Source organism: Chelonoidis abingdonii, chromosome 16 (genome assembly GCF_003597395.2).
Source record: "Chelonoidis abingdonii isolate Lonesome George chromosome 16, CheloAbing_2.0, whole genome shotgun sequence".
NCBI classification, from domain to species: domain Eukaryota; kingdom Metazoa; phylum Chordata; order Testudines; family Testudinidae; genus Chelonoidis; species Chelonoidis abingdonii.
In genome coordinates, this window is record NC_133784.1 from 5,266,708 (window position 1) to 5,289,331 (window position 22,624).

The following is a 22,624-nucleotide window of genomic DNA, read 5'->3' on the forward strand; positions in this document are numbered from 1 at the left end:
AATAAATAAAAAAAAAACAAGAAGAAGTGGACAGCTAAACACCTGAGGATGGATGAGAGATAAGGATAACCTAGGCATGGCCCCAATATCAAAACCAAATACTGTTGGCCTCAGTCTTAATGAAGGCTATAATGAGGAATCTTGGGGATAATGGTAAGGAGAGACAAAGTAGAATGAGGAATAATGGAGGTAGATATTACCAAAGTCCGAGGGTAGAAAGCCAACAGAATAGCTTAATGGGACAGATCATTTCATCCAAGGAATATTGAGAACTGGACACATGAAACTGCAAAGCCCATTACAGAATTTTCTAAGTGAATCATAAACTCCAGGGTTGTACCGTAACAACTGGAGAATTGCTAACATAGTTCCTGGTTTAAGAATGAGAAAAGCACATCCTGGTAATTACGGCCTGTGTGACAACAGTCCCTCTCCTACCTTGGTGGATCCTGTAGCTTATGGCAGATTTGCTCGCCGCAGTGGATCTTCGCCCACAGTCTGGGTCAACTCCTCCTGTTCTATCGGAGTTGGGAGTTTGGTTGTTACAGGAGCGGGTGGGTGAGATTCTGTGGCCTGCATTGTGCAGGAGGTCAGACTAGATGATCATAATGGTCCCTTCTGACCTTAAAGTCTATGAGTCTATGAGTCTTGAACCTTCTAATCAAGACTGGCTGCCTCTCTGGAAGACGCTTTAGCCAGGATGAAATTCTACGCCTGTGCTATACGGGAGGTCAGATTATGATCAGCTGGTTCCTTCTGGCCTTAAAACCTATGACTTCAGTGGGAGCTGAACTCTTCGGAAAATCTGCTCCCGATCGTGTATGCTGAGCCCTTGGGACTCCCACCCTAAAAGGCTGAACTCAGCTGCAAATCACTAAAACCTCCTGGTCCTACCTGTTCCAACCAGGTTCCTCGTTTCCAGGCCTCACTCTGTCCCTCTCTAAAAAATGTCCTCCCCCTTCCCCACCCTTGAGCCTGGACAGCAGACAAGCCCGTTCGTACTAACACAAATTTTAATGCACATATTAAATAAATATTTCAAATCATTTCATATTAAATTTGTACACAACAAAAAAAACCCTCAAGGAAATAAAAACAAACAATCAAAAAGATTGGCTGAGAAGCCACCCGGGTTCTGGCTTTGATAGAGTGTCTCTGTTATTTCTCCCCATTCACAATCTTTGCAGAGTCCTCCTCCTACAGCTTGGTTCAGAGCCATGGTGGCTGGAAATTTTTCCATCAATATTTTCCCCCCACAGGAAAACTGGGCATTTGACAAAATGAAATTTGTCATTAAAAATGGCAGCTTTCCTCAAACCAATTCCATCTTCGTGCTGGAGGACTGGAACCTGAAAATTTTGGCCTGAGAATGGAACATTTTTTTAAAAATTCAGCCAAAAACTGCTGAAAATTTTTTGGGTTTTGGAATTTTTATTTTAGCCAATTTTTTTTTTTCAGTTTTCAATGAAGAGTCCCAATACTTCATGGGGACAAAACCCCTGTTATCCAACCCTCTCTAGTTCAGTCACTGCCCCCTGCCCTGCCATCACAGCTTGAGAAAATTCCCAGGTTCCTTTGGTTAACAGAGGGGCCATCTCCATTCAGGATTTTGCCTGGGGGCATCTCTATCCCCGCATCCACTCCAGCCTCCTGTGGAGAGCTGGAGAGCTGGGAAAGAAGCAGTGTTGTGGGATCAGAACAGTGTCAAACCACCCCTTGTCCAGCTAAAGAAATAGATACATTGATAGTGGAAAGCCGTAGGCAACCCAATTACCACCAGAAACCCAACAGGCATCAGAGTAAAGCTGGGAAAGAACCCAGGAGTCCTGGTTCCGAGTCTTCAAATCCCTCCCCCACCTCTTTTATTTCCCATCTCTTTTTTCTTTTCAATAAGCAGCTGTTGCTTTAGTTTAAGTAGCACTTTGGTCCCAGACTGGGGTGGGGTTTTGTTGTTGTTTGTTTGAAAACCATTTTTTGCCCCCTTTCCCCAAAAGCTACAGAACTAAAACACAAGCCCAACCCGACTAGAACGAGTCTAAGTGAAGGGCCTTCCCCATTCCCGAGTCTTTGAACGTTTCATTGCTTTTTAGAGTTGGAGTACAAAAATAGAGCCTCTTTCCTTTCTTTCTTTTCTTTTTGTAAAAAACAAACCAAAACAAAATTATAAACAACTAGATCAGGTCATTTTTTCCCTCCTTTTTTCCCCTTTTTTAATAACCGTATAAAAAAAAGTCTCTAGTCACAGTCCAGCACATGTCTACGCAGAAGAGAAGGGGGCGGGGCTTGGGAGGCAGGGGGCGGGGCCAGTCACGGGCCCTGCCAAGGGCTGGAGTTTCGAGTCCTTTTACTTCTCCGGTTGAACGGGTAATTGAGGAACTCAAAGCGCTTGTGGGGCTCGGTGGTCTGGTGGCCCTTGGGAAGCCTCTTCATGAAGTGCACCTCGCGCTGGTGCTGCCGCGTCTTGGAGCCCTTGCGGGGCCGGCCCTTGCGGGTGAAGCCCATGTACCAGCCCTCGTACTTGGCGTTCTGCAGCGCCGTGTAGTTGTTCTCCAGGACGATCTCCGTGAAGACGCAGTCTTTGCCTTTGCCGTTGCTCTGTGGGAGGGACACAAAGATACAGTCAGCAATGGTTGGACTTCCAGCGACTCCCACAGCAGGAACTAGGCCCCCAGAATCATGAGACTGGCTTCAGAAAAGAGAGCTTTAAAAATAATAAATGCGGGAGTCTCCTCCTGAGCCTGGAGGGGTCATGTTCACACTTGTCTCATCTCCACAACCACCAGGGAGAGACTATAAATGAAAGCTGGAGTCTCCCGTGATCCCCCGTCCCCAGGAGGTGGCTTTAAGCCACGATTTGGCAGTGCTGCAGTTTGTGCTGCCGCAGAACCAAAGGACGTGGCCATCCGCTCTTTGCAGGAGCTGGCCGGTATTTCCTGCTCCTAGCTAGGCCAGACATATCCCAGGACACTGGGGGCTGGGTCCTAGTTCTGCCACCGTCACCATTTTCCCTCCCTCACTGGTTCCTACATCTCTCTACTCTGGGACGCAGAATGAACAATAGCAGGGAATGCTGTCCTGGCGTCTTTATTTCAGGTTCCCGACGCACTTCACAAATCTGAAGTGATGTCCTTGGAATTGGTGTTGCAAAGAAGCATTTTTCTACCCATCTCACCAAGTGAGAACCTGAGGCACAAAGAGGTGAGCTGACTTGTCCACACCACCCGTGGCAGAGATGGAGTTAGAACCCGAGAGTCCCGTCTCCTTGTCTCCTGCCAGACAGCACTCTTGCCCCGAGGAAACAGTAGGACAGAATCTGCGCTCTGGTTAGTCCTGCCAGGAAACCCCAGAAATCTCAGCAGGAAACTTGCTCACGGGAGATTTCCAAGCACTTTAGGGTCCGTTCAGTGTTGGCCAAGCACCACACCTGCGCTCTGCTCTCTTCTCGGGTCCTTTGGAGACCCCCCCCCCCCAATCGCTCAGGTCTCTATTTTAATGCTCTAACTCAGGGGCAGTCAATTGGTTTTTGTCAAGATTAAGGTGACCAGATGTCCCGATTTTATAGGGACAGTCCTGATTTTTGGATCTTTTTCTTATATAGGCTCCTATTACTCCCTACCCCCTCTCCCAAATTTTTCATATTTGCTGTCTGGTCACCCTAGTCAAGATCCAAATTTCTTAGTCAAGTTATAGTCAAGGTCCAGACTCCAGAGAAAATAATAATAAAATAATGATAACAAGTAAAAGATTTTGGGGTCTGTTCAAAAGCTGGTGGTCTAGATTCAGCTCGCGGTCCGGTCCGGATTTGGCTCACGGTCTGGTCCGTATTTGGCTACCTCTGCTCTAACTGGAGTGTTAGTCCTCTATCCTCTCCTTTGATTGGCTCAAATGGCATCACATGACTGCTTAATTTGCAGCCGAGAAGGGTGGGCGTGTGGCGCACTTCCCAGGCCTAGTTGGCCGCAGTCAAGGTTAGGAGGAAGGTCTCACTTCTGCTGTTTAACACACACTCAGGAGGAATGTGCTGGACAGGACAGGACGCTGCGCTGCAGATGGGACAACCCTGGCCCCAAGCTAGGGCGGTTCCACTGCCCCTGCTGGAACGCCTAGTGCCTGAGGTCGCAGGACACGGCACGGTAGCACATTTCCTGTGAGCAGGGAATAGTCTCTCTCATCTGAAATCAACTCTCGGCAGCTCCCAGGGGCTGAGCACCTGTGGCTTCCCCTGATTGCGGCTGTAGGCTGGGTGCTCAGCGCCTGGGAAAGCTCATGCCTGTGTGACACACCCATATACACACGTCCCGGTAGGCACCCTCCAGCTCCATCGTGTGCATCTCCTGGAGCATGGAAGGAGACAGGACTGAACCCAAAGAGCTCTGAACACTGCATCCCAATCCCCGACTTGCAGTGGGGTCCTAGGGGTTGGGATCCGGCTCTGGACATGAACCCCTCAAACCTCGAGGGGAGTTTGGCTACCAATCCAGACCTAGATCCAACTGCCCTGATAGTAGAAATGTGTACACGCATGCTCAGTTATACCCACACAAACAGCCCCTCACTTGTCTGTACAGCCCCTAGCACAGTGGGGTCCTGATCCTGGACAGGGCTCTGTAGGCGCTGGTGCAACCGTCATACTCAATCACAAGGGACCGTGGTATTTTCCATATCCCTCCTGGCGTGAGCATTAGGTATGTCTACACTGGCAACTGAGCGACAAAACGTTTGTTGTTCAGAGGTGCTAACCGCCCCCCTGACCCTGAAAGACAAAAGTGTTGCTGCAGTAAGTGGCAGTGTGAACACCACTTGTTGGGGGTGCAAGCATTTGCCAACAAAAAGCAGCTACACTGCCTGCCTTTTAGCGACACGGCTGTCACTGAAAGCTGTGTAGTGTGGACAGAGCCTTAGTGACTGCAGGGCAGCTGGGCAGGCAGGGGGAGAGAAAGAGACTGGGACTGATAGATGTGTAAAACCTCAACCCACCAGCACTCGAGATGAGCTGGCATCTCTAGCCCTCCTGGCTGGGATGAAACGGGCTCCTGAGATACAAAACTGAATGTGATCTGGGGCAGCCCTGTCGTAAACCAGTGACCAGTCCAGACCTCCCGCGCTGGAGCTGCTCTGATGCTGAAGCCCCGATTAAAAGGGCTGGAAATCTGAGGCTGGAAAGCAGCAAAAAAGGTGGGAGAAAGAAGGTGAAATCTTGGCCTAAGTGAAGTCTGGGGGAGTTTTGCCCCCAAAGTGGGGGAGGGGTTCACCCACACATTTTACTGTAATTGGCTGAATCCTTCCTGCTGGAGTACGGCCCAAGTAAAGGGGGAGTAAGGAGTCAGCATCTGGCCTGACAACAGCAGCACCTGGTGTTTCTGGAGCAGCCACTAATGCTCATGGACAGTGCGTGAGGACACATGGGGGTCACTTCATCGACTGCAGAAGGGAAACTGGCTCTGAGGTGAAGCACGGAGCCTGGTTAGCCGCGCACAGCAATGCTGCATAACAAATTGGGACAGGAAGCACAGAGTGCGGGGATGGGCAGCACAGGAGCTCTCGGAGGGTGCAGAGTGTCATTTCCCACACTGGACACCAGCGTTAAGAGTCTGGCTCATGAGACGAATGCCCTGGGATCTCCAGCGAGCAGGAACGGCCTGAGCAAGCTGTTGGCCAGTCCGAGCCTTTGTAGCAAGGGGCAAGCAGCATCACATATGCACATGACGCCATGTGCCAGAAACGGGGAAAGTCCTCAAACCCAAGGTGGAGCCCCCCTTTCCAACCCTCAGCCTCCACCTTGGGTTCTCACCAGCCCACAGATTGCAAGGACCTTACCAGTGTCCAGGGGCCCCCAGATCCTTAATATGGGTGCACACAGTATGCAGAGACCACAGGTCCCAGCATGCATTGCAGCCAAGCCTCTCAGATCATCCATGCTGGGACCACTAGTCTCATCGGGCTGCTCCATCTGACGCCAGTCCCCTGGGCTCCCTGGGGGGCTGGGCACTGTTTGAGCACCCGGAGCACTATCCGTGTTAGATGAGGTTTGGCTCCTTGCTGGGGCCCTGCACCCCAATCCGAGCCCATGCGCTGTGACACCTAAGGCGGCTGCATGTGAGCAGTGAGATCAGGCACCCAAGCAGATGGCAGGGTCCAGATAGCGCAGGGAGCTCATAATCCCTCACAGCCAGATCACACATGCAACATCCGGAAAGAACTGGCCGGGGGAGGCGGGGAAGAGAAGCAGGTGGGCAAGGCAGGCAGTTAATGTCCAGCAGCAGAGCCAGGTGAGCTCAGAGCAGGGAGGAGGGGAAAGGGGACAGGGCAGCATCACTGCAAGGTGGACTAACTAAGCAGGTTGCACTAAACCTTCTCCTCTCCAGACCAAGATCTGGGGAAGGATGGACAGGGCTGGGGACGTGAGCCAGGAGGTGCAGTTTGACGTGTGCGCTCCATTCACGCAGGCAGCTGAGGAGCCTGTGGCCAGCCAAGCCCCTGGCAGAGTCAGCGAGCGAGCGAGCGAGACACATGGTGCACACCTGCTGAGCTAAGCCAGGCACACGCAGAGATCTGCGGAACTGCCACGCTCCCTGGCTAGCGGATGCCAGCAACTGGAATGCATGACAGGACACCACCCCCTCCCGTCTGAGAGGAGGAACTGCCCCAACAGCTCTTGGCCCAGCGGGACCTCCTCCCACAAGAACTTCTTCCTGCCGGGCCCCGTTTCGCCAGCACTGGGATTCCTGTGTGCGCACAACGAACTCTGCTGCCCCGGTGACAGAGCCTGCGCGTCCCAGAGCACTGCAAGCAGGAGCCGGCGTAGGAATTCCTCACAAGCCAGATCCCTGGCTGGTGCAAATCAGAGCCTACGGATTGCAACGGCATGCCACCAATTAGCACCAGCCGCCGGGTTTTTTGTGTCTAAGCTAGGCTCTTAAAACAGGGCCTGCCTGAAGAGCAGTGAAATAAATGTGCATGGAGCTATGGAGAGAGGGAAGAGGAGATAAAGGGCCCACGTGGATGAGAGCCAAAGAACTGCCAATCTATGTACATGCAAGGGCGGGCGGCAGCAGAACGGGGGGGCTGGTTGAGCTGGCAATGGAGGGGCCTGGGGGCGAGAGTGCAGGAAGCACAGGTCTGTGCACTGCCTGATCCCCCTTGGCCTCCCCCAGACAAGCACCAGGGAAAGAGTAACAAAATCTTCCAGCCGATCCTGGCCCGAAAGCAGAGTTTACCCTCCCGCCGCCCCGTTGGGAGTTCAGGGGGCGCGTACAGGAAGGGCCAGCCCCACGGAGCAGCTGAACGCTGCGGGTGCTGGTCCCAGAACCGCAGAGCAGCCTGGCTGTGTGTGAGGAGAGAGTCGTGGAATTTGCCCCGTGCTGCCCAGTTTGCCAGCCCCATCGCCTCCTTGATCCCCGCAGCCACATTCCCCCCTTCCCCTGCCTCGACACCTCCCTCTGTCTGTCCTCCTCTTCCCTGGGGGGTGCTGGGTCCTGCCCCCTTCCCTTACCTTGCCAATCAGCTTTCCCTTCTTGTTCATGCAGATGTAGAACCCGGTCTCAGCCCCTTTGATGCGCACGCGGCTCCCAAAAGTGTCTGTCTCCACGATGAGCTTGGCTGGCAGGAAGGAGAGAGGCCAGGTCATAGCGACGGGCTCCAGCAGGCACTCCCACTCTGCTCTCCACCTGGAGAGAACGCCCCCCTACCCCACCGGTACCCGCACCTGACTGAGCACACCAGGACCACAGTCGGCTTCCTGTTACGCCCGGGCTAGATCCGCAATCCAGCCGCACCGGAACCAGCACAGAGCGACAGCCCAGCTAGCCGGGCATCCCGCCTCTGGCCACCACTAGATGCTGCGGAGGAGGCTGCACAAGCCCCAGAACACACCTCTTGCTGGGCCAGGCTATGGTGAAGGGCACGTATTGGGCAGAGAGGTGCCCCACTGTCAATCTCACAGGAAGGGCACTGCCAGGGACTAAGGAAACCACAGATTCCCTAGTGACCATTGGCCAATCACTTAGTGGCTCTATGCCTTGGTTTCCCCTCTGTGAGAAGGGGATGACAGCACTTCCCTGCCTCACAGGGAGGCTGGGAAAATCAATAAGACCATGATGCTGGGATCCTAAGAGCACAGGGGCCACGTCAGTACCCCAGGAATCTACACTTTAGTTGTGAGCTGCAATCCACACAGATGGAGAGAGAGCAAAGTCACCCTGCCGCTAACTCAGCACTGAAGGGACAGGCAGGGAGGCGGATCTGGGAACTGAATCCAAGCCAAGGGGAAGGAAAGGGGGAGCTGCTTAACCCTCCTTGCATCTCCTCCCCCCTGCAGTTCAGGCCCTCGCTCTGTCGCTCAACGTCCCAGGCCCAACCAGGCAGAGGGGGGCCTCTCTCTGCGGTGACTTTGTGGCTGTTGAGGGGGCATGTTTATTCAGACTCCGTGTTTTAATGGAGCCATCGATCGGTGGCCAAAGGAGCAATGCAAATCGCCGATCGATGGCATGCCTATAAAGAGACCTGTCACCATCTCGTCCCTGCCTCCTCCCTGGGAGCACGAGGGCTGGAGCCCAGCCGCCCGCAGCAGGGAGCTCCCCCCAGTACTTTAGTCGTGTTGATGCTGCCAGCAGAGAAAGCCTCTTGCAGAGAGAGCTATGGGAAAGCCCAGCAGGGACCTGCTCTTAAATATCCACTGGCCTGATCAGATCTCACCCTCCTGCAAATGGGGAATAAGTCTCTCACGGTCAATGACGCTGCCCTGGGGTGAATGGGAGGAGTTAAGCCCTGTAACTACCTGATGCAACTGACATGAAACAGGACCACTTGCACTTCATGGCCTTGGGGACTGGAGTGCCCACAAGGGCCTCTGGGATCACCGAGCGAGAGCCAGGTATCGGGTGATCTATGCATGCCCACGACAAGCAAACAGGCAGGCGTGGATTGCACGGCACATGTGAAGCAGTCACCGGGATCTGTCATCGTCAGCTCAGCACAATGGATTTCCCGCCATACATTCAAACCAAGGCTCTCAACGCACCTTGCAAACATTGCTTCACTGAGCTAAATCAATTAGTTGAATCAGCAACAATCGACCCCATCTTACAACGCACAGAGGGAAGTAATGATGTGCCCAAGTCATTGGTGCATCCAGGAACGCCCTGGCTCCAACCACTGGGAGATCTTCTCTCCCAGTCCACAGGACTCTGCCCTTTTGCAGACACCTCCCATGGCAAGAACTGCTCTCCCTTTTGTTTTGGCCTTGTGTTGCTTGCAGTCTAAGAGCTCCTGCATTCTGCCCTAGAGGCAGCTGCACTTCAGGGGCGAACAAAGCGATCAGATCTATGGTTTGGAACGGTTCTGGTAGTGCTTTGGGATCCTTGGGGATGCGGGCGCTGGATTGATGCGAGGGGCTGGGGCTTTTTAGAGAGAATACGAAACTACCTTTGAAAACCAAAGGGAAGAATAGCTCAAAGAGCAGCCAGAATGGGACCAATCTAGGACAGGGAGTGCCTTTCTTGTGATTAATCTGTACAGCACCTTGCACATGGCATGATTGGAGTCCCTGGCACTAGCAGAATGCCACCACTGCCCCGACATCACTGAAGCAAAGGCCCTGCCCTCAGAATCGTACACTATTGAGTCACAACAGGACAAGTCAGAGTCAGAGCCGCCAGACTGGCACACCAGCTCACCCCGCGGCCTGGCACGCCAGCTCACCCCGCGGCCCGGCACGCCAGCTCACCCTGAAGCTGCAGTTAAGAAAGCCCTTTGAAAATCATCCCCAGGAGCCAAACCTCCTGTAAAAGATGTGTTCGACATGCAGGGAAGCCTCAGCCAGGGGGCCAACTTCTCCGTTCCTGCAGGTCAGCTGGACAGATGGGAAGGCTTCAGCGAAGCAAGGTCCATTGAACGAGCAGAAATGCTTGTCCAAGACCCCCAGCCTCATGATGCCAGCACAGCCTCCCATCCCCAAACGGTCCGGACTGAGCCTGACGCCCTGCTGTGGATCTGGCATTTAAAGCCTACTGGTACCAAGCCCACTTGGACTGGGTCTCTCCCCCATGGGCAGGCTGAACTTTGAACTGATGAGCTGGAAAGAAGGACATGCCTATCCCCTGCCCCTCACCCCCGTCACAACCCCTCCACCTCCTCTCCTGGGCCCGGCACCTCCCAGAACACATCGGCGCCATCCAAACATCTCCAAAAGCACAACTTGAGCCGAACAGAGTCCCTGCGACAGGGACCCCTTAGTGAGCTGCCTCTGGAGGGGGCCAGGGGAGTGGAATTGATCGGAGAGGCAGTAAAAGGTTTAAAGAGCATTGATTTTCTTTCCCTTCACTGATCGATTGACGGATTGGGGTGGGGGGGAGGAAAGCCTGAGGAAGAGTGGCACAAACTCACAGCTTTAAAGATGCACATCTCCTTCCTCTCCACCTCCTGTCCTGATTTATAGCCCTGTTGGTCGCTTTTGCTTCCCCGCACCAGCCTGGCCAGGGAGCTGCTCCGATGCGGAGCAGCTGCTCACGCCGAGGGTCCTGGAAGGACTCGGCTCCAGAGAGCAGCTCAATAGAAACAATGGTGGCGCAGAAGAAAAGACAAATCCCAGGGACACACAGATCCCAGGGCTATACGCTGGATTCGGGCAACCCGCGCCCTTTCAGAACCAAATCCCCCAGCCCCAAAAGGGGCATCTTGGCTTAAATCATACAGAAATCAGAGCACTTTGGGATCATTTCTGGGGGATCCAGCACCATTTCTGAGTCACTTGGCCTGCGGACATTGTAATCTGGATTAAAGCCACTCAGGGGTGTTTTTTGTCAAAGTCACAACTCAGGAAGGATGAGAAGGGCTTTATCATCCAGCCCACTTTGCCCATAATTAAAAAGTCGGTCAAATATTGACAATTAAGACAAATAACCGAGAACAGTGCATGATATTAAGTTGGCAGTAAAAACGTCACAGTGGGGAAAGCGGTCAGTTGTGGAAATAAATCAACCCTTTTATTCCCATCCGAAAAATATAATCCAAATGCTTTTATTTTGTAATTTTTGTTAAAGGGGATTTTTAAATAACAGTTGTTGGGGTTGATTTTTTTTTTAAAAAAAGCTTAACATATTCAACTCTATTCTTTCACTTAAGTGACAGATTTATCCCAGTAAAATTATGTTTCATGCTAAAACTTTGAAGGGAAAGTGGCTACGTAAATGCTGAAAAAATGCAGCGAGACACACTTGATCCCCTAACTGGACTGCGAAGAGGAGAAAGTATTCAGGAAATGTTAAAAAAGGTGAAAGTCAGAAGAGTTTTAATAGCTCTTCCAGACATGGGGGTCTCTCTAGAGATTCATATAGAACAATCCTGAACCTCTATTTTAACATTTACAGACTTGCAACTCTTTTAAAACTTTACATCTGAAAAACTGCTTGTACTTTTTCTGTTTTAGATCATTCTTCATTTTTTTTCTTAGCTCTTCAAATGCTTAACCTTTTTTATTACTTTTTAATAGAGTTTTTCATGCTGCCACTAGCCCTCCCTTTTGCTGGCTTTGTTTAACTTTGTCATTATTTAAATTTGCAATAGCTGCTCTTCTTTTTTAAAATACATATAGATATAGACATATAAAACAAGAAGAGATTTTTTCATTTCCTGGGAAATAATCTAATACCCTTTCAACCTGGAGCTGCTTTATGCCAGGGATATTTCATCTGAAAGGTTAATATAGAGCAAGATGTGGAATCCACACTTAGCTCTAACTATTAAACTTTATCATAAAATTTTCAGCCAAACCAAAAAATATATATTTTCCGCTAATCTCTCTGAGCAAGAAAGGGAAATTGCAGCTCATACCAAAGAAAAACAGTAATGATTTGAATACGTAGCACATATAAATACATACACATACAACAGACGTGAGCGTCTCCTGCCACTGAATTCGCCAGGAGTGGGAGCCAGCCTGTACCCTCATAGTTGCGTTGCACATGGATGCAGAGACTGCCAAAGGCCCGCAACAATTTAGAGCATCTACAGCTTTGCTAAGACCCTTGACCTCCTGTATGTGTTTGACCATTTGATTGTGTAATTAACACACATGATCAAAGTATTTAAACTTTCACACGTCTTGGAGCTGCTCTGTCATGCTCTTTTCCCTTTGAGAGTGAAAGCTGCAGGGACTGGTGTCTTTCCATGGGTGCCCTATTAAAGGCCCCATCTGGAACACCCATGCAAGTGGCCAAGGGAATCTGTCCCTAGACTGATCTCCAATTCCAGTCTCCTCACTTTTGTCGCTGGAGCTACACTTCAGTCCTCTTCACCTCCTTCCCCCTCCCTCCCTCCCTCCCTCCCTGCACCTTAGCTCCGGGCTAGCCCCGGGGGGTGTGGAAGTCTGGGGCACAGAGTATATTTAAGGGAAATATCACTCCCATTTTGGGGTTAGGTCTAATTTGGCCCCCCTTCCAACAAATCAGTAACTCATTTATGTTTCTTTGAAGGGAATATTTGCAGCCATCTCCATCCTGGAGCCCAGCCTGCCACTGGCTGCAGCAGCTGTCAGACGGCAGACTCTCAATGCATCCAGGATCAGGTGTAAACCCCTCCCCAAAGCTCCTATTCCCTCCTTAGATACTATGCCGCTTGGAACACACCCTGACAATTGGATCATGTCAGAGCTAAGTCGTCTTATAAGCATTGATCCCCATGTTCTCCCTTTGCAGGACCCCACAACCCAAACAATTTCAATGATTCCTGGCGAACGAACAGGACGGGAACCATCAATTACTGTGCTGCACTGGTAACACTCCCCCATCACCGTCTGCTCCCCCACCCCTGTGTGCGCCCCGTCATGTGCCCTTACCATGCGCATCCCCGTCCTCAGCCATGGCATTGATTTTCTTGTTGTCCAGGACTTGCACATGCTTCCCGCTGGTCCGGCTGTACAGCTGGTAGGTGCGGACGAGCCGTCGGCTGAGCTGATCCGTCACCAGGCTCTGATCCCTCACATGCTGTGTAAAATTAGGTGGGGACTGAACAGTTACCTTTAGGAAATTAAAAAATACACAACACACCATTATAATCTCTGCTCCTCCGAGGGGCTAATGGGCTGTGACGGTCGCTGGCCTCCAGCGGGGGTTTACGAGGCAGCTAGTTTATACGGTGCCAAGCCAGGATCGCTACGGGTTGTAACACTCATACAGTGCTTCCCAAGTGTAAAGTCCTGCACAAACATCAGTCGGGGTGAGAAGGAAATCGCTGACTCCAGGGCTGCGCAGGTGATTACACCCAAGGCAGATTCTGAGCTTAGTTATCCCTGGTTTAGAACCAGTGTCATTCCATAGACTTCAGAGGAGTTACTTTGGATTTATAAGTGTACAAGCCAGATCAGACTCCAGGCTGTTGCATACTGAGGAGCCAACTCCTTTCTCATTTACACTGCCTGCCAGCGAGCCACTGACTATAAGGGAGTTACTCCGGATTTACCTCCAAAGTGACAGCAGGATCTGTACCACTACATTATACATTGTCCATACATTTCCATGGGAAGAGACTGGTTCTCGCATTATGTAACCACGGTCCTAAGGTGTCACCTCACCGTGTGCCTGTATAGATGGGCAATATCATTCCCATTCATTTTTAACAACTGCTTTTCTCTCTGGCTCTTTGCTCTTCATTTGTCTGCTCTTTCAAACAACACCCTTCTGATTTTTGAGTCCTTGTTCAATGAAAATCCATTGATCAAGGCAGAGTCCTGAACTGCTCCAAGGGAACCGTGCCTGAGACCAAAATAACCGATGGCACAGAAGGCAAACACAGCCACAAATGAACCCCCAACTGGACTCAGCCCTATGTAGCAGCCATGGCAGTTTGCAATTGTTTTTCCCTCCCATATTTATGAACAGCTCCATTTACACCAAGCCCAGCGAGGGGTTTCCCACCAGCAGCCACCCTCCCTTCCAAAGATTCCGATTAAACAGAAACCCGTTAGCACCAGATCATTCACTGACCCAGTTCTCTACAGAACCAACTGTGCCACTCGTGGGCTTTTGTTCCCAGTGAACGGTCTGGGGAGCACCAAATCTGCTTTTCCTCTGCCAGTCAAGTCTGCTCAGAATTCCCTGGCCCTGGGCTCAAATCCCTCTTTTAAGTCTGGAAGGTTTCGCTTGCCCCTGACATTTATAAAGACGTATTCTGAGCAAATGTTGAGGAGATGGCTCTTTTCAGCATCACCCGAGCCCCCCGCCCCACCTCCATGTCAAACATGAAGGATTCCTCCCTGCTATCAGAACAGCCACTGCTTCCCCAAAGCTGAGTTTATATAGATATCTCCCCCTGACAATTTAATCTCTCTCTCTCTCTCTTTGTCTGTGTATTTCCTATGGATGTTTTTTGGATAATATCTGTGGGTTCTCTTGCCAACTCTGATGAGGGTACCATGTGGAGAAGAGGATTGCCTGCCATACGGCTATTTGGGCTCCATCTGATACTCCAAAATATTGCAACTATGTTTTAACACAACTCCTTCTTGCTGGGTTGGCTCCTTTCCCTTTGCTTTCCACCCCCTTCATGCCGGAATCGTTATTTTTCCAAGCTTCCAAAATTGTAGATCAACGTCCTTTTTAAACAAAACCTCCCACCTGTAATCTCTTGATTGTTCCCACCCAGGGTTTGAAATCCAAGGGACCGCAATTCCCCGAGGTGGGTTTTGCACAGCATCTGGCTGTGCTGAGGATGGGCTGTTGAACATATTCACAACACGATTCGAAGCTTTAGCAATCAGAAAGAGTGATGCTAAAGACTGACATTATGGGCTGGGCCAAATCAGATTTATTTATTTTTTTAAAGTGAAGGCGTGTGTATAAAAAAAGACCCAATAGTGAAAAACCCACAATGCTACTTGCAATTAAAAGAACAGCGCCACTTACAAGTCTTGCTTTCTCATTTCAAGCAATCAGCCTATATTTCCTGCTTTGTATTTTGGCTCTTCTGGTTTCGGTTCTTAAATCTGCAGCCTGCAATAACCTCTTCTCCTTGAACCTACTACAGATGGATTATTTTCCCTGGATCCTGGTGTAAAATAACTCTCCTTTCTGCCTCATGCCTGATGGGTCAAGAGTTACTACCGGTTTCCCCCTTCTTCCGAAAACTCCCCTTCGATTATCATTATATTTTTGTTCAAAAGCAGATTTGGCTCTGGAACAATTAAAGGACAAGATAGTTTTTACTGGCTGGCTTCAGACAAAGGAAGAATAACAGAAGATACTTACCTGAGCTTGTAAGGAGAGAACAAACAAGTGCAATAACCTAGAATGATGGGGGGGGGGGGAGAAAAGGGAAGGGGAAAAAAAAGAGGTGTGAAGTGATTGCTTTGAAATGGAGCCGAAATAAATGTGGAAAATAAAGGGAGGGGGGGTTGCACCAGGGCTGGGGGAGGGAAAGCAGACAAATTCAGCCGAGATTACTTACAAATAGCTAAATACTGAGGAGGAGGGCTCCATCCTGGGACTGAGCCGTTAGACAGAGCTGTAACTTTGTCAGAGGTGGGCGGCTGGTGCTGGGGGGGAGAAAGGGAGGCTTAAAGGGCTTTTCCAGCACGGTCCTTTCCTTGATGTTGTTGCAAAAAAATATATTAAAGATTCAGAGGGGCCGAGGGGCGCGTCCCCCAAAACCAGCTGGCTGCAAGCAGAGAAGGCAGAGGCAGCTAATCAGTGCGGGGGTCCTCGGCTGGCTCGCCCGTCCATTCCCCTGCAGGTCCGATCGCAGGGGGGACTAGAAAGGTGGGGGTGGGGCGAAATCTTCCAGTGCCCCCGGGGGCAGCTCCGGGATCGCAGGATCTGAGCAACGAATGGGGAGCCCGCGGTGCGCCCCAGCGAGGAGCGGGGACGTTGGGGTGCAGGTGGAGGGTGAATCCAGGGAGCTCCCCACTTCTTATGGCTGGATCCTGAGAAATCCTTGAAAGCGACGGGCGCTGCTGCGGGGCTGGTCCCGGGGAGTGCCCTGTCCGTGCGCCCAGGCGGACCCCCTCTCCGTCGGCTGGTGGGAGGCTCCCCGGCCTTTCCTCGGGGCTCCGCTCTGCTGCCACCCGCGACAGAGGCGGCTTTGGGTGGGGGGCAGCCAGCCGGGCTGGGGGGAGGCGAAGCGAGACCCGGCTTTAAAAAGGCCAGGCGAGGGGCGCAGGCTGGCGAGGGGCGCAGGGGCCCCGGGGCATGGCTGGCAGAGGGAAGCCACCGGCGGGGTCCGAGCGCACGGGCCCCAGGAGCGCAGGGGAAGGCGCCCGGAGACGGGTGGGCGGCTCAGGCTGCGCTGGGCGCTGCGCGTCCCGCTCTCCTCCGCATGGGCTGGGGGAGTCCTGCGGGCTCGGGGGGCGGCGTGCGGGGCTGGCTGGTGGCGGAGGCTCCCCGGGCGATGGCCCCGTGTGGGGACGGACGGTGGCGTGTGGCTCGCTCCTCTCCCGGCGCAAAGTGTGGGAGTGAAGCTGGTCCCTCCTCTCGGCTGCAGCTCTCCAATGTCAGACCCCCTTCCCCTGTGGCCTGAGAACCAGCCCCTCGCCTCCCGGCCCGTGCAGCGCAGGGCACCCCGCTCTGCCGCCGAGGGGCTGGGAGGGAAACCTGCCGGCTGCCAGGTTAAAGGGAGGGGGGACGTGGGAGGGAGGGGGGTTTGGAGGATAAGAGGGTGCTGGTAAAATGGCTTGTAGATGTTAAGCCACAGCAAGCGGGGGGGGGGGAGTGTCAGGGTGTGAGCAATGCAACAGTGTGTGTCAAGGAGCAGAGCGTGTGCCTGGGAGAGGGACGGAGTGGGGTGTTTGTGCTGAAGCCAACAAAGTCATCAGTGGTGCAGTACAAGCCCTCGGGCGTACGAAACCACTACCAGTGGGGGTACAGAACCCTACACAGGGAAAGCACAGACCCACACACTCAGTGGGGTACAGAACCCCTACAGGGGAAAAGCCACGACCCACACACTCCAGTGGGGTACAGAACCTACAGGGAAAGCACAGAGCCACACACCCAGTGGGGGTACAGAGAACCCTACAGGGGAAAGCACAGAGCCACACACTCCAGTGGGGGGTACAGAACCCTACAGGGAAAGCACAGAGCACACACTACCGTGGGGGTACAGAACCTACAGGGAAAGCACAGAGCCACACACTCCAGTGGGGGTACAGAACCCTACAGGAAAAGCACAAACCCACACACTCTCCAGTGGGGTACAGACCACAGGGAAAGCACAAGCCACACACTCCGTGGGGGGTAGAGAACCTACAGGGGAAAGCACGAGCCACACACTCCAGTGGGGGTACAGAACCCTACAGGGAAAGCACAGACACCACTTCCAGTGGGGTAGAAACCTACAGGGGAAGCACAGAGCACAACACTCCAGTGGGGGGTAGCACGAACCTACAGGGGAGAAGCACAGACACACACTCCAGTGGGGGGTACAAGAGCCTACAGGGAAAGCACAGAGCCACACACTCCATGGGGGGTACAGAACCCCTACAGGGGAAGCACAGAGACCACCACACCTCGCAGTGGGGTAGAAAGAACCCTACGGGAGAAGCAAGACGCACACACTCCAGTGGGGGTAGAGAACCCTACGGGGAAAGCACAGAGCCACACACTCCAGTGGGGTACAGAACCCTACAGGGGAAAGCACAGACCACACATCTCCGGTGGGGGTAAGAACCCTACAGGGAAAGCACAGAGCCACACAACTCCAGTGGGGGGGTACAGAACCCTACAGGGGAAGCACAGACCACACACTCCAGTGGGCGTACAGAACCCTACCAGGGGAAGCACAGAGCCACACCACTCAAGTGGGTTACGAGAACCCTACAGGGAAGCACAGATCCACACACTCGGTGGGGGGTACGAGAAACCTCAGGGCGAAAGCCAAGGACCCACACACTCAGTGGGGGGACAGAACGCCTACAGGGAAAGCACAAGCCACACACTTCCAGTGGGGTACAGACCTACAGGGAAAGCACAGACGCACACACACTCCAGTGGGGGCTAGAGAACCCTACAGGGGAAGCACAGACCACAACACTCCAGTGGGGGTCGGAAACCTACGGGGAAAGCACAGGACCCACACAACTCCAGTGTGGGTAAGAGACCTAGCAGAGGGAACGCAACGAGCCACACACTCGCATTGGGGGGTTTACAGACCCTACAGGGAAGCACAGAAACCCCACATATCGTGTCTCCGGGGGTAGAGAACCTACAGGGAAAGCACAGAAGCCCCACAACTCAGTGGGGGGTACAGAACCCTCAGGGGGAAAGCCAAGACCCACACACTCATGGGGTACACGAACCCTACAGGGGAAAGCACAGACCACACACTCCAGTGGGGGTAGAGAACCCTACAGGGGAAGCACAGAGCCATCCACTCCCAGTGGGGGTACAGAAACCCCCATAACAGGGGAAGCACAGAGCCCAACACTCCGGGTGGGGGTGAGAACCCACAGGGGAAGCAAGAGCAACACTCCATTGTGGGGGTACAGAACCCTACAGGGGAAAGCACAGAGCCACACACTCCAGTGGGGGGTAGAGAACCCTACAGGGGAAAGCACAGAGCCACACACTCCAGTGGGGTACAGAACCCTACAGGGGAAAGCACAGACCCACACACTCCAGCGGGGGGTACAGAACCCTACAGGGCAAAGCACAGACCCACACACTCCAGCAGCGGGTACAGAACCCTACAGGGGAAAGCACAGACCCACACACTCCAGCAGCGGGTACAGTACCGACCTACACACTGCAGCAGAGAAATGCCAAGATCCGTTTAAAAAAAAAGGCCTTTGAAACAATGAACTCCAAGCTAAATGGGGAGAAATCCTGGACAGAAACAAAAGGAGCAGCCAGCTGGGGGCTGCTGTTATCAAGGAAGGCTAAGGGCTGAATATATGCTGCACATGGTGCCACCTGTGGACCCCCCGTGGCCGCAGTGGCGCTGCCCAAGGAGAGCCGGGCTGAGTTTGGCTCTGACCCAGGTCCATGTGTCAGGACTGAGGTGATGGGAGGGGGTGAAGAAGCGGGGGCAAAGAGAAGGAAAGCAATGCAACAACCCCCACAGCCTGGAAGAGCAAAATGTTGCAGAAGGAAGAAAACATTCATTTCTAACACAGAGAGAAAGGGCCAGACACCCAGGGCATTACTGACGTGCCCAGACATGCCCCTGTGCCCATCACATGAGGCTCCTCACAGCCTCACCCCCTTCTCGTCCATGGGATGGGGGCCAGGTTCTCTTTGTGCTTTGAGCTTCCTGAAGCAGAAACTTTCCTCTTCGAAACCCAAGAAAGCCTTTTGGGGACCAGGGGCTGAAAGTCTAGAGGTAACCCCGGCCCTGTCCTCACCCCTTACCCTCATATCCTAGCCTGGCTGCAAACGCCTTCCCCATTCAGCAGTGCTACCAACCAAGGCTCTTGTCCAGCAAAGCACTTAAAGTACCTGCTTAAAGTTAAGTACCTGCTTAAGTGCTTTCCTGAAGAGGGCTGGTTTCCTCAGGGATGGCCTATCAGCTTGGCCAGAGATACATACACTGAGCGTGTCTCCGAATGCTCGCACAGACACACAGATCTGTATCATCCCCATCAACCTGCGGCCTGCAGGGCTTGTAGTTATGCTGTTCTGCAGCAGCAGCCCAGCACCTGCAACATGCCTGTGCCAGCTACAGTGTTTGGTCCATTCCCCTAGCAATTGTTAGAAGGGTCCAGCCTGCAGATAGAGCCGCCAGAGCTGGGTGTGCTGTGTCTTTGTGGATTGGGGCAGACGGTGGGAGGCTGCCGGTCGAAGTGTGAGACATTAAAAGGATTACAGTGGAGAACAAGAGTTTTGGGAGCAGAAAACTGTCAACAAATAAATAAGCTGCAGTGGCCTTCACACCTAATGGAACATTCTTTGTCATGATCCCCCAACACACACAAATACACACACGCAGCACTGATGCCCAACAACCCCGAACCCCCGACAAGCGGTGCCAGTCTTGGGATTGGGGCCAGCAGCAGCAAATGAAGTCCCTGGAGACCCCTGGCCACCTCCCCAACATGTTATTTACCCTCTGCTGCTATCTCAAGCCCAAACACAACAAACAGAGAGGGGGGTCGAAAGGGATCCCAGCACTGGGAGAATTCAGAGACCGGCACACCTTGTGCTCTGGGGTAATTCTATCCCTGCTGCCTACTGATAAGGCCAGTGCAGCAGCGCCACAAACTGCCAGAGCATGCAGAGAGAGAGAGAGAGAGTGTGCGTGTGTGTGTGTGTGCACGTGTGTGATGACTCACCTTCAAATACCACCTGGTGCTGACTGGCAAAGTGCAGCGCTGGGCACTTTTTCTTATAATGACCTCTGACCTGCCTACCTTTCAGTTTCCAGTAGACGAGGGATAGGTTAAACCCAACCAAACGCAGAGCAGGATTGGCATTTCAAAAAAAAAAAAAATCTCAAGTCACCCAAACCAAAACACTCCACCACACACAGCTCGCCCCCTGGGGCAAGAATGACTCACGTGAGACAGATGTCAGTCAGGGTGCCTCATGCACGACAGGTAGGCGCTCGGATACAGTGGCGCTAGCGGTGGGATAGAACAGACCTGTGGAAGCAGCAAGGCACTGGAACAGTAACATCACATGAAAAGATTGGAGAGATGGGTGGATTAATCGGACAGTCCAGCCTGCACTGATACGCTGCTTCTAACTGCTTTATGTTGTATTACTTCCAACTAATCTACTGCAAATGCTCGTCACTGGCCAGAGGATGCTGGAGTTCGTGTTGAACCAGCCAAGAGCAGTCAAACTAAAACATTTGCTTTCAGCCAGGAAGCCTACAAGGTTAATTACAGTTTCTACCATTTGAACATGCTGAGTCAACCTGCTACAGTGCATGTTTAAAAGCCAGCCGAGGAGGATGCCAGTGATCTTTTTAAAGAAGAACTTTTCCTTGTCTATTGCAAAAGGAGGTGGGACTGTTTAAACTTTACCTCTCCTCCCTTGAGCTCCCAGCATGCTTGTTTAGATACACAAACACACACACATCACATGAAGACGATTCTCCCTACCTGATCCTGCAGGCGGGCCCATGTGCCTGGCTGTGCATGGATGAAGCAAAATAGAATCACTGAAAAAACCCAGAATAAAACAAAGGAAGAAGTCCTGAAAGCAGGCAGTTCGAGGATGTGTTCGTGTGTTGGAGAGGCCAGGTGAGCTGCGACGTTGCAGGTCAGATGGAAAAGCCATCAGGAAATCTGCGTCCTCAAACCCTCTGTAGCACCCGAGGAAGGTTGTATAACAGCTGCATTGGGTCCCTACAAATGACATCCCCTGGGATCCTAGACCCAACCAACCTGCCCTCCAGCCACCGAAAACAAGCACCTAACAACTACCACCACCACCACTCGGCCAACCCGCCAGGGCATGTGTGTTTCCTAGTAAAGAGACCCCAGCATGACACACCCAGTCTGCCACCCTTAGGAGCCGGAGACCAGGACAGAGCCAGAGAAGGGTGGGGAAGGGAACAGACATGCTGTGGAATGACAGTGTAGGCAGAGACGGGAATCCCATTTGAAGAGGGGAAAGGGTGTTAGCTCAACACACAGTGAGTGGCCTGATTTGGCCAACCCACGCCTCGCACGGATTGGATAGATTCTCTCCGGTAAATCTAACAGGCTTTGCCCCCTCTGAATCTGTACTGCTGTATGTGCCCTGATCCCAGAATCCCAGCTTCCCAGAGTCACTCATTACACAGAAATGTTTCTCCAGTGACAGGGGGACAAACCTATTTCTCTAGATCATAATGTCCCTGACCCAAATCGCTATCATTCTCTTTGGCTGTAGACAAGGCCCCAGGTCAGTGGTTCTCAACGTATTTACCATTGTGGGCCACATTCAATAGTACCTGTAAGGCCCAGAGGATGTCACATGGGCAGCAGCTGTGTGCTGATTGGGCTGCAAGTGGCCCACGGGCTGCGGGTTGAGAACCACTGCTCCATGGTAACCTTGAGTAATACCCAGGGAGCCTTTTCTAGGACACTTGGGTCCCAGCTGAGCAGCTCTCCGTGTAAGGTGACCAGATAGCAAGTGTGAAAAATTGGGACAGGGGGTGGAGGGTAATAGAAGCATATATAAGAAAGACCCAAAAATCAGGACTGTGCCTATAAAATCAGGACATCTGGTCACCCTATGTCTGTGTGAGCGTCAGGTACTGCCCCAGCATCGAGATCCCCTAGATAATCGGAGGCAGCAGAGAGCATTCCACCCAGCAGGAGGAGAAGGCTGCAGGAAAGGAGGCATGTTCGGTGCGGGGAACCCATGTAATGGGCGTTTAAAGAAAACCCCAGGTGGCAAAATCGATCCTTTGTGTTACACTGAAAAACTCAAGGCCGCTCACCTGTCGTGAGCGCATCCGAGCAGGGAGAGGATGGGGAGGAAGAGACAGGTGAGGCCACGCTGCTGTCTTCACTGGGTGTGTGTCCTTTTGCCCGTCACAGATGAGGTCACTGGGCTCTTCACATTTGTCGGGTAAGGGACAAAGGGCATGAGAGGGAGAGAGAACTGTGACTCAGATAATGACGCGCTGCCCCAAATGCTGCTGGTCTGCATGATGAGGCAGAGAAATTACCTGGACAAAAATGTTTATCCCCTTGCTGCCTGCTCCT

General features: G+C 52.5%; 1 protein-coding gene across 3 annotated transcripts; it reads right to left on the reverse strand.

Annotated features, from left to right (window-relative positions):
* Nucleotides 1-1,027: 1,027 nt before the first annotated feature.
* Nucleotides 1,028-22,600, reverse strand: FGF8 (fibroblast growth factor 8). 3 transcript variants are annotated; one of them, XM_032795755.2, is made up of 8 exons: nt 22,357-22,600; nt 20,480-20,563; nt 19,440-19,753; nt 15,439-15,576; nt 15,240-15,276; nt 12,833-13,013; nt 7,493-7,599; nt 1,028-2,595 (listed from the first exon to the last, which is right to left on the reverse strand). In XM_032795755.2, exons 4-8 carry the CDS (start codon nt 15,468-15,470, stop codon nt 2,308-2,310), a joined length of 645 nt encoding a protein of 214 aa, XP_032651646.1. In that variant the 5' UTR covers nt 15,471-15,576; nt 19,440-19,753; nt 20,480-20,563; nt 22,357-22,600; the 3' UTR covers nt 1,028-2,307. The 3 variants fall into 3 exon arrangements, with proteins under 3 accessions (XP_032651646.1, XP_074929022.1, XP_032651645.1); XM_075072921.1 differs by lacking the exon at nt 22,357-22,600 and having other exon boundaries at nt 20,480-21,010; XM_032795754.2 differs by lacking the exons at nt 20,480-20,563; nt 22,357-22,600 and having other exon boundaries at nt 15,439-15,526; nt 19,440-19,954.
* Between the last annotated feature and the right edge of the window lie 24 nt (nt 22,601-22,624).

Bases quoted from the DNA above. Each gene is read 5' to 3' on its own strand.
- FGF8 (XM_032795755.2), bottom strand. From the start codon at position 15,470: ATGGAGCCCTCCTCCTCAGTATTTAGCTATTT. The intron at 13,014-15,239 runs GTAAGTATCTTC...AATTTCCTAAAG, and splicing joins TTCTCTCCTTACAAGCTCAG to GTAACTGTTCAGTCCCCACC. The intron at 2,596-7,492 runs GTAAGGGAAGGG...TCCCTCCCACAG, and splicing joins AGGGAAAGCTGATTGGCAAG to AGCAACGGCAAAGGCAAAGA.